Genomic DNA, 12,626 nt, shown 5'->3' with positions numbered 1-12,626 from the left:
TGTATTACACAGACATTACAGATGGCTGAACACAGACATTGCCTGTTGCAGTGCACAGATGTAACAGATTGCTGAATGCAGACATCGTCTACCTGCTGCAATACACAGATGTTACAAATGGCTGAATGCAGACATTGTCTACCTGCTGCAGTACACATACGTTACAGTTAGCTGAAGGCAGACTCTACCCACCTACTTCAGTGCACAGATGTCATAAAGGGTTGAAAGAACCTTTTGCAGTGCACAGATCTTAGCGGTGGCAGAATACAGACACTGTCCACTTACTGGAGTGCACAAATTTTACAGATGGCTGAATATAAACATTACCTGCTGCCTCAGTTCACGGATATTATAGATGGCTGGATTTAGACACAGTCTCCTGCTTACACAAATGTTACAAATTCTGATGCTCTCCATCAAATCACTAGCTTGCAGAACAGTATCCTGCTTTACTTCATCATTGCAAAAAGCAGAGAACACAACAATCTGCTCCTGAACTCTACAAAAATTATAGTTTGCTTGTTTTCAAATAAAATGTCTTTGTCTGACTTTTTGCTCTTCCTCCTTTTGATCATGCCAACCTGCTTTTGTTACAGCCTCCCCCCAAGTTTTTAAAAACATATGGTATCATAAAACTTTATACACCAAATAAAGTATTTTTTCTGCACCATTCACCTTGCACAAAGTCAGGAGAAAAAAAAAAAAGAACTACATAATGGAAGAATATTGCATTAGATGGAAATTGGAATTATAGTATTAAAACTGCTGTTTCATGGTTAGTTTGTTTATCCCCCAAGCGATATATATATATATATATATATGTATATAAAACTAATGCTATCTCTTTATACTAATGTTTGATAATACAGATTTGCTTGCATGTTAAGTTATGTTTTGTATTTAAGTCAGTTTTTACAAGAATAATGTAACATTTTGGTAGAAAAATGCAAATGAGTATAGCAGCACTAGATGAAAGAATGGCAAATATTTCTGTTGCAACCATGAACTTACCCTTTGTGCTATGATAAGCTGGTATGAATGACAACCAAACAGTAATAAAAATAATCATACTGAATGTGATATATTTGGCTTCATTAAACCTATCAGGCAAATTCCTGGCAAAGAAGGCCAAAACGAAACTCATACCAGCTAACAGTCCCAGATATCCCAGCATGCTGTAGAACATAATTAGTGATCCTTCATTACATTCAGCTATAATCTTCCCTGAAGCTTTCTTATTAAGTTCTGGGAATGGAGAGAATCTTGTCAGCCATACAGAACATATTGTCACTTGTAATGCCGAACACAAGATGATTATATAGTAGGGTGTCTTAGGGCCAATCCATGCCTTTAACATGCTGTCTGGTTTTGTTGCTTTGAAGGCAAGAACAACTACAATGGTTTTAGCCAATACGGAGGAGACACACAGTGAAAAAAATATTCCAAATGTAGTTTGTCGCAAAATACAAGTCTCATACCTTGGATAGCCAATAAACAATAAAGCAGTAAGAAAACAAAACCCAAGAGTTACGATAAGGAAATAACTGACATTACAGTTGTTAGCTTTCACAACTGGTGTATTACGATGTTTTAAGAAAATGCACAGAACTACAGTTACTGTCAGAGTAGAGAGAGTAGCAGTGGAGGCGAGCAAGGCACCCAGAGTATCATCATATGAAAGGAAGTCTATATCCTTTGGAAAACAGGCATCCCTCATCAAATTTGACCAGTAATCTTCCGAACACTTTGTGCATTCATTGCTTCCTAAGATATATATAAAAAGCAAAGAAAGAAATAAGTATAAAAATAAAAAAATATTAGGCGGTATACCAAACCATAGACTAGTAAACTGCATAAAACTCAGAACTAGAGAACACATAAAAAAGACTGAAATGTGTTATTCTTAAGAATTTATGCATCTTTGCTGTACACATTTGTATTTTCTTCCGATTACTTTTTCATTATCATTAGTTGTGTTGTTCTTTTATAATTTATTGGCTTTAGTATGAGGAAGTTGGCATACATTTGTATTATTAAAGCATTAAAATGCAGCTTATGTTGCATTACAAAAGATAAAGGGTGACAAGCTTATGTGATACATTCCAAGACCATAGTGACCCATCTAGGGAGAATTCTTTTACCAAATAAGGAGATGTAGGACTGTACTAGATTCAAAAATGTTTACATCTAACATCTGCCTTACAGGTTGACAATAAAACTATATCCTTACAATACAGTTTTTACAATGAGAGGAGAAGAATGCCACTGAAACAATGTATCATTGTGTTTTCTGTATCATTATGTGGCTGTTTTAATGATGTAGCCAAACTTCATGCTCTTATGGAATCAGTCTTGATGAAAACCCTATGCACCTCTTTAGGCAGTGTACTACCACTACAAATGAACCTTATTTTCAGAGATCTGTTTCTGTATTCCTAACACTGGAAGATGTGTTTGCTAGTTTATCCTGCTTTCCTTGACTTCTTAAACTCACTAACTATTCCAGTACATAAGATATGTATAGATAAAAGGCCATTTCTATACTGGGCCAAAGTAAATTAGTCACTTTTCTGTTATATAAGAACAGATTCTTCCCAGGAATCAATAATGCTTACACTGAGTGTACACCATTCTGAGTCAACAGACAAAACAAACATAACTCACACCTTGTTCATCCTAATTTTAGTTTTCCTACTGATATTCTTGTAGCTTTAAATATTTGCAGGGATTCATAAAGGTTACCACAAAGTGTAGACTACATGTACACTAAGTGTAATCTTTCTGAGTGACTAGAAAGCATAAAAATATGTTAAGAATGTTCTTGAATACATATCATGTACACTTAGTGTAAGCTTCATTGAATCCATGCTATTTTCAGGACATTGCTAATCTCCTGAACAAATTCAAATGTAGGTGTATCCATATGTGACTGCATAACTTACTAGTGCATTCAGCTCTGTCTGTCTGCCACATAGCAACACAATGCTGTCTTCAATTAATCTGACTTCCAAGGTCTGTCACAGCAACATGCATCTGTAAATACATATCTGTCAATGTCTAGCTAGTGTTCTATTCCTACATGATATACCAGGTAAATACACCTACATTTCTTCCTTATGCAATCATAGTTCATAACTATTAATCCACTGAGACCAGCCTACTTATTCATTACAAAGCAAAATGAGTACATAAACAGCCTTACAGAACAAATTGTCACTTGGGTTTAATTTGTTTCAGTTTTAGTCTGATTAACTTTGAAGGTCTGAACCAAAACCAATATCCCAAATAAACCAATGTGATCACCTCTTTCACATAATTACAATAGCTTTACTCTCTATACCATAAACTCAAGTTAATTTTGTACTTCACAAGCGCACACTATTAGGTAATTTTTAATGTGACCTGTAAAAGTCTTGGAAGGGTACCTGGACTATCATTCTTTTTGCAAATATGGTAAATATTTTCATAGTTTATCATTTGAATTCCTCAATTTGAAGTGAGAAGTAATTAAGAAAAATAGAGCAACAGCTATGAGGCAGCATGAGCTAAGTGTAATATTCTTTAGTGATGATGTTAAAAAGAGAATTGGAAAAGTCCAGCAATAATTTCCTTGCTAGTAGTATCCCGTGCAGCTGTGCGCTCAGTATACATGACAGTTACACATGTTGGCTCGTGTAGTGATGCTTGAAGGACTTTGCGATATTTGTCCAGAGAACCCTATGAAAAAAGTCTTACCATGTTTTGTACCTCATAAATAAAGGGCATGAGGTTTTACTGCAGTTTGCATTATGTTTCAAATGTGTTGGACCCTAACATAGCAGTATTACATGTCATAGTATCTCTTATATAACTCTCTTGATAGAATTACCTTTTCAACAGGGCATATTGAGTGTGATATATAAATAATTGCAAACATAAATAATGTCTTTGTTCAAACCTGAGCTAGAATCATTAGTATTTAAAATGTTTATGCATTCATAAAAGCATTTAAGAGATTTTTAAATGAGGTTGACTACTCACTAAAAATCAAGCAGCACTTTCTTTTCTGCTGAGGACCTTATGTCATCCACATCCCCAGTGTGTCTCCAAGCATAGTATGTAACAGAGGTGCCTCAATTTTGTAGTTACACGGGTGAAATTATGTATCATTACACAATAGACTGAGGCCACTAAGCCAAAACAGCCCATGATAGTAAATAAATCAAAACATTTCCATGAGTAAAATGCAGTATAACTCATGGACAAATGTTCTAAAACATAAACCAAAACATGAAATACACCTACCCATGAGTATATTGTACTAGTACTCTCAGAGGAGAGTCTTTAGTTTGCATTGTCAAAAAATCAGTGCTGCTTAGTGAAAAAAAAGAAAACCAACAGGCAACATTTTTTCCTCACCTGGTATTAAAATAAACATTATTTGTACTTTACTAAAACGTATACCACCACTATCTTTTCTACAGTATTTCCATGTTACGCAACCGAGACAAACGCTCTTTCCCTAGTTACAATGGAACCTTGATATCACACAGGAATGTGCACTACACTGCCCCAACACTCAGTGCCCGCCTTGTACAGGTTCTCGATGAAGCAACAATTCTGAAGCTAGAGCAATGTCAGAAAACTCTGTGTGACTGGCAGTGTGGCTAAAGAGTTGTTGAAAACAGCCCGGATGAGCTCATGATCTGTGTTAGAGTTGAGACTCCCTAGGTCCTCCCTTTGACATTGCACACTCTTATGTGCCCACAGTGTAGCTGGGTGAGGTTCTTGACTCTCCCTTGGCGGCATTAGACTAGCATGGTCTGCCCCTCACCCTGCTGACAGGTACACCAATTCTTCCATGCCAGCTCCAATAGATGCCTGAGCTGCTAACTGAAGCTTGGCACCTGGGCCATAATGATGGTTTATTGATGCACATCATTTTTAACACAATGTGACTGCACGATACTTAACACACACTAGCAGGCTGAAATCTGAAATAAAGTTGTACGATCACTGCGATATTCATACTGACCAAGTTAGGATACTGTGGAGGGTTATTCTGAAATTAATTTGTGGCTATTAAGACAGAAAAATATCCAAATTACAACCTTAATTGGTCAGCCCAACAAATACTTTATTCACTGTACTCTTTCTTTGGTGAAATTCCATAATGAATTTTAATACATTCACTACAGGGAACAGAGTAAACATTTTAAGCTGTAGTAGTTCCCTGCAAAACTTGATATTCAGCAGTTTTATGACATATTATTATTACATAAACTATCTGCTGAAATGCCTGTTATGAACATTTACACTTCTCTGAAGTAATTACTTCTCAGACACATTTTTAAGAGCTGTTATACTGGCCGTCATGTAATAGCAATGACAAATGATAAAAGAATGACTCCTGCCTGAATTTGTTTACTTCTGCTGTGGATTAATTTGCTCGCTCAGGCTTTGCCTTTGTGAATAAACCACACCAGATTTGAGCAACTAAGAAAAATTCACACCTTGACCATGTAAACTGCCACAAGTTACAGTATATCAAAAGAAAATGTAAACAATGAATGTTATAAGCATTCACAAAGGTGTTTAACTTTCAATAAATTTGTGCTTGCTGTTCTCAAAAAGGTAGACAAAGACCCTAGGGATTACCAATAGGAGATAGAAATTGAATACAGAGAACTCATATGAGAGTTCACATTACATCTATTAATAGTGTCGTAAACATGTGGGCAACTAAATTTTATGGGTTATTGTTATGATATTTTACATGTTTTTATAAATTACTTATTCAAATGATTTTTTTTTTTTGGATTTGTAACAATGTTTTAGCATTTCTAATGATGTGATTTGTGCAGTTATGTTTAACAGTTAATATATCTGCTTGTAATGAATTTCACAGACCAACAACAGTCATGTAGGTCTTTAAATGAGTTCAAAGAGTAAAATCGATTGTGATCATGTGATTTACTTACTGGATTTTATTTCTGATGAAGTTTTTTAATCACATACACATAGCTGCCTTTTTGTCTTTTGTATATAAAATGCAGAGCAAGTGGTGCAAGTTGTGAAATAATCAAGCTTCAGTAGCAGCAACTGAACTTGCCATTAACAGCAAATTAATATATTAGGGCCCCTATTAATCTGCTATTGTTTGCAGGAGCCACAAAGCAATTGAGAATAAGATGGAGTGTATTAATAATATTTTAAGCTTTTAAGTTGTTTCATCATCCTTAATTACTGGGATTTTTACTTTTGTCCTTTATATGCATTCTTTGTAAGGAATGACTTGATTGATTGTTTTTCTATCATATAATTTAATAGAATATATGAAAGTGTGATCATTTGATCATTTACATTTCCGAAGAAGTCATTATTAAAGTGACAAGAATGTTAAATTACTGGTCTTTTGGGGATTGTTTAGCGGAACCTATTTTGTTTATTTTTAGTTTGGCATTTGATACATTACACAGTTTATTATTATTATTATTATTATTATTATTATTATTATTATTATTATTATTATTATCATTATTATTATTTCCTTCAGACAGTAATTTAGACTTTAAAAAGTATGTATCTTCCATAACCAGAAAAGCAGGTTTCACAGCCCACTTAATTCTAAAAGCCATGTCTAGTCACTCCAAGGGGATCACTGTACCTTTTTACATCTCACAGATCTGACCTATTAATGACCAGAACAGAGTGACATATTATGCAATCTTTGAACAAACCTCTTAAAAAACTTAAAAGTACAATTTCTTGCTAGAAATATCAGAAAACAAAAAATATTAATTATTCAGAAGTGTTTATTTACAACATTTAAAACAACAATGAAATATGGTGCAATTTTGTGGCAATATCTTATAGTAGTGGAATGCTGAAGATTAATCATGCTAAGCTACAAGGAAAAATATACGAGGAGTATAAAATATGAGGTGAAAAATAAAAAGAGTATTCAGTATAGTATATTAATTATTGTAAAGGAGCAGGTCGGTAGGCTGATGAAAAAAAGAGGAGGTGAGTTGAGAAATGTAAGAAAAGAGAAAAAGCAGGAAAGATAAGAGAAAAATGTAGGTTGCAGACTGTATTATAATGAGAGGTGAAGGAGAATGAAGGATGGTAGACTGTATAAGGATGACTTGTGAAAAAAAGTAGTAAGGTGAAAATATCAGAGAGGGAAGAGAGTTCAGGAAATGGATTATATTATATTATATCATATTATATTACATTATATATGTTATATTTCTTGTAGGTTTCATAGAGATGACCACTACTGACTACTACTTGGTCTATAAAGCAATGTATGATCTTGTTCTGTTTGAAATTCTGTGCCTGAAACACCCTACTTGAATAGCTATCCCATGCTGGGGAACATAACAATAAAAAATAAATATAAATATGAATAATAGGGGAAACAGTATAATAAGTGCAATATACAATGCCTTTCATGTTTATAGAATATACATTTCCTTAGACATCAGTCATTAACGTCCTTCAAAAATAATACACATTTATACACTGTCACACACACACACACACACACGTATATGGGGTCTATATTATCTTGTTGAAAGATATGTTCAACGAGCTCTGTAATTGCCAAATGGCCAAATCTGTGACTTTTTTCCCAGGGGGAACATAATAAACAAAAAACAAACATTCAAACCCTACATAGTGGGGGAGCTTCACCCCCCACACACACCCTAACTAAATATATCAACTCCGAGATCATACTACAGTGTGGAAAAGGGCAAATCCCCAATGACGGCCAAGTGTTTTTTTTTTCCCCCTGGGAAAAAAGTCTCTGATTTGACTATTCAGTGATTACAGAGTTCGCTGTTTACTTGATGAAGACGTGTTCACTGAACACGTCTTTCAACAAGATAATATAGACCCGTATATGGTGGTTTTGAAAGTAAATCTCCTTGAAAACCATTAGGCTTTAACTAACCTTGATGACTAAACCTATAAACCTATGAAAACATTTGAAATATACAGTTTAATATTTACCTGACTGATTTGCAATCTCCCCTTCTGGACATGGGACGCAGTCAAAGCAGCATACAGGCTCTCCCTGACGAGGAACTTTTCTGTACCCAACAGGGCATAATGCAAAGCAAACAGAAAGGGGAATCTGAAAAAGATCATTTTAATGGAAAGGAAGTAAGTATTTCAGATACTTTACTAAATAGTCCAAAAGCAAAAAAGTAAGAAAGCGTTTTTGACTGACCCAGCAAGGAAACTGTTAAAAAACACAGAAAAGATTTGCTTATAGATTTTGTAAATACTTCATTAGAACATTGTAAGTCACATCAAGTAACCCTTAAATATAAGTCTGTAAAAATAATTTCATGTATACGAGCAAACACAATATATTACTTTTTGTTAAAACTCTGCTATTATCTAAAAATGTGATGCAAAGATAAGACTAAACATTTTAAATTATGACAAATCTTTGAAAGGTAACTTTAAAATATTATGTTGAGGCCTTTGAGAGTTATATGTGGCCAAAGTACTTAACAATAAACAAGTGAATAATAGAAGAAACTTTATTCCCAGTGAGTTTTTTGACATATATTAACAGTACTTTAATAAGCATAATAGAACATGTAAGAAAATAGCTTCCTCTAAGATAAGTAATTTAAGCTCTTTTTTAAATTGTTGTCTTTCAGATGGATCTCTTGTTTTGTTTGAACACTGGATATGGCAATAAAGAGAGTTTTTAAGTATTATCTTTAGGAATCCTCGGTAAGAAGAACATGTTTCTAATTCTTGCAGCTACTTTCTCAATACCACCTCAAACTGAGGACTTGACAAACGTTGCTTAAGTATTCAATTGTTCATGTATGTTCTCCATAAACTGGGAGACTTATATGTCCTCAAACATATATGAACAGAAATTTCTAGATTACATCAATATAAAACTCCATGGACCAGTTTAGTTCACACTTCAACTAGGGGTGATAAAATCCTGGATTTAGTCCTTACCAATATTGGGAAACTTTGCTCTCCACCAACTGTAACTTCCCCATTAATCAAATTAGACCACAAGTCAAGCATAGTCACAATATGAGTGAAGCCTGAAGTATCTTCTAATACTTTGTTATGCAGAGATTATGCAAAGATTAATCTATTAAAACTAAGTGATGACCTGGCTAAATTCAAAAAACAATTCCATCATGATGACACCATTGCTTATGTAGAATCCTTCACTGCCAAATGTTATTACATATAAATAGTTACATAAATGCATCTGTCCCCCTCAGGAATAAACGCAACACCAAATTCAAAAATAAACTGCTGAGTTGGAATCCAAATATAAACAGCTTCTGTAAAAAAGCACCTTATTACAAGTCTCCAAATCCAATAACAAAACTGGGACTCTCTTTTCTCCAACTACATTTCCAAATTATGGAATTCTACCCCCCTCCAAGTGCATATTAACTACTACTTGACCCAACACACTTCAAAAAACATCTTAGAGTCTTCCTAAGGAACAATCGTCTCTGCCCATGTACTGAACCTGGATAACCTCTTCATACCTCTGTTAGCATTCTACTTCCCCTATATCCAACCTACTTACTTACTCATTTCCTCTCCTCCTCCTCCTCTTCATCTAAATATCACCTTTATATTCTCATGCACTTACATTATATCTCATCTCTGCCCTATTTCTCTCTTTTTCTTCTTCCTACCTAACATTTCTCCCCTACCTTACCTCTCCCTCTATCTTCATCCTTCTTTCTCCACCTTCCCTCTCTATTCACGTCTTCTAGCCTCTACCCCCTCCCTTCCTGGCTACTTTCAAGTCTTTTACTTCCTCTCGTTACTTTCTCTTACCATATTCTACTTCTCTTCATCCGTACTGCACATAAATTTTTATTTGCTCTTTTATCCTTGTGTACTTACTTATCCTACCTAAATCTACTTAATCTCCATAACAATGTAATCTAGTTTAATTCTATACTGTGCTTAGTAATGTACCTTTGATGTTTATAATTCTCATGATGTTTATAATATGTTTGTTCTTATAATGTAAAGAGTTCTTAAGATGTTCATAATTTTAGTTTTTCTTCTCTAAACCATATACAATTTTCCATGGAGCTTTTCTCCCTAGGCCTCCCCTAAAAATGGGCTTTTCACTCAGCTGGACCATCCCACTCAATAAATGTAAATAAATATTAAATAAAATAAAATATTGCACACAAAAATAAATCTAACACTTATAATTTCAAAAACAATTTTTCTAAACTAAACAAGGAACTCTGGATCCTGATCAAATCAACTAAAGCCAGATATGAGGAAAATAGCCACTCAAGGGGAAGAATAACGAAAAGGCCTTCTTGATTTGTGGCAAAAATGTCAGAAATCCTGCCCAGCACAATGGAGAGCTAATAGTAAATGATATCACATACACAGACCCAAATGATATAGCCAATCAACTAGCAGACAAATTTAACTCAAACTTCACCCCCGTCTCCCCTCCAATATTCTCATCACATACCCATACATACATACTCCCCTGCTCAAATCACTCAAGAGCAAGTTCTCAAGGTGCTATCTAAGGCCAAGAACACTGTGAAGCCAGATAACACAAAGCCTGCTTACTGGTAAACATAAATTGTCTAATCTGCAGAAGCTACTCAACATCAGGCTTCAAGCAGGATGAATGGTGGACAGCTACAATCATATTTTGCACAAAGGTAGAGCTTTGATGGCCCTGGTAATTATAAACCATAAGCCTGACCAGTATTATCTGTAAGACTATGAAAAGGATCATTATGGAATTACTATATTAGCATATTTATGTATTTATTTGTTTATTTATTTATTTACTTATTTATTTATGTATTTATTTATTTATTTGTTTGTTTATTTATTTATTAATTAATTAATTAATTTATTTATTTATTCATTCATTCTTCTGACTTGGGTAAGAATTGGTGCGGCATTCATTAGAGTGGAGAGTAGATGGGTTTGGGCTAGAATGATCTGTGCCTGTTCTGAGAGGAATTGTTTATGCCTATATGGGGTTCCCATGTTTTGTGGACCTTTTTTATGGTTTGTGAGATATGGACATCGAAGACTAGGTTATTGTCAATTTCTACACCGAGGAGTTTGGTATGGTCAGAGGGATATATGATGGTCCCATTTTTGGAAGAGATTGAAAAGAATAGGGGGGTAAGTATAGATTTGTTGGGGGTGAAAAACAGCAATTTTGTCTTATTAGGGTTTAGAATTAGTTGGATATCAGTAATCCAACTTTCTACAGAACTGAAGGATTCTTGTGTGAGTTTTTGTAGAGTGGAAAGTGATGGAGCAGAGCAGATAAGAGTCAAATCGTCAGCATACTGTGTAAGGGATGCATGCTGGGTGGAGGTGTATAGATTGTTGGTAAATATGGAGAAGAATAGTGGGCCTAAAACTGAGCCTTGTGGTATGCCTATAATAGTTGGGAGAAAGGAGATTGTATGCCTTGTCATTGAACTGATTGCTGCCTATGTGACAGATAGCTTTTAAACCAGGCAATAGTGGAAGGGGCAAAGGATAGGGAGGCCAGGAACTCTAGAAGTTTAGAGTGTGAGACCATATCAAATGCTTTTGAGAGATTTAAAAATATTGCAGAAACAGAATTATTGTTACTTCTGTGAAAGTTGACCTGGTTGGTGAAAGAGAGGAGAGCATTTGTTGTCCTGTGATTTTGTTGAAAGCCATGTTGAGTGAAGGAGAGAAGATTGTGTGTGTGTTTAGGAATTTCATGACTTGAGAGTGAATACATTTCTCAAGCAATTTAGATAAGGGGGATAGTATGGCAATACGATGGTAGCTTGAGAATTCATCAGAATTGCCACCTTTATGAAGTGGTATAATATTTGAAACTTTCCAGAGTTGGGGGATGTAGGCTTCCTGTATGGAGCAGTTGATGAGGATAGAAATTGGGTAAGATAGGGATTCAGCAGCAATTTTTAGGAAATTTGCTGTTAGTCTGTCAGCTGCAAGGGTGGTTGGCTTTAGTTTTAGGAGGAGTTTTTAATAGTGGAAGTGGGAACTGGTGAGAGGGCAAAGGAGGGGATATTGTCGGTGCATTTGGTAGGCATATGTGTATGGTTGTTATTGGATAGCTGGGGGATAGAGTTAGGATGGACTCTTTAAAATAGTGATTAAATTGGTATTGTTGTCTGAGGAGGGTGCTGGAGTGGTAATTTTTACTGGTTTTATAAGGGAGCTGATAGCATGCCAAAACTTTTGGGGGTCTTTTGAGTGTTTGTTTAGGACCCCAAGGAAATAGTTATTTTTGTCTAGTTTGGTTTGTTTCTTGGCCTGATTTCTGAGTTGTTGGAAATTTTGTTTGGCTATGCTAGTGTTATCCCTTTTCCAGATTTTCCAAGCTTTATCTCTAGACTTTAATAAGGCCCTTGTGTCCCTACTCAGCCATGGTGCATAGTTTGCCTTGACTCTGATTTTTCTAATGGATGTAACTTTGCTGAGGACATTTAAGAAAGTACTATTAAAGTATTCAACGGCTTGGTCTAAACCTAGGATTAGTAGTGGTTTCCAGTTAGTTTGTTTTAGAATAGAGTTTAGTTCCTCTATGTTTAGTTTATGGTCTTCTCTACCTCTAAAGGTTATGGGCTTGG

At 35.0% G+C, this 12,626-nt stretch overlaps 1 protein-coding gene across 1 annotated transcript in view; it reads right to left on the bottom strand.

The window, feature by feature from the left end:
- Nucleotides 1–850: 850 nt before the first annotated feature.
- Nucleotides 851–12,626, bottom strand: part of LOC122793335 (vomeronasal type-2 receptor 26-like) — a 32,246-nt gene continuing 20,470 nt past the window's right edge. The window contains exon 2 of the mRNA XM_044061292.1: nt 851–1,764. Within this exon, the coding sequence (XP_043917227.1) occupies nt 851–1,764 (914 nt within the window). The remainder of the gene's footprint in view (nt 1,765–12,626) is intronic.

The sequence above is a fragment of the Protopterus annectens genome, chromosome 1.part0, assembly GCF_019279795.1.
Source record: "Protopterus annectens isolate FY-2018-M chromosome 1.part0, PAN1.0, whole genome shotgun sequence".
Taxonomy (NCBI): Eukaryota; Metazoa; Chordata; order Ceratodontiformes; family Protopteridae; genus Protopterus; species Protopterus annectens.
The sequence above is the reverse complement of the archived record's forward strand: the minus strand, read 5'-3'. Positions and strand labels throughout refer to the sequence as shown.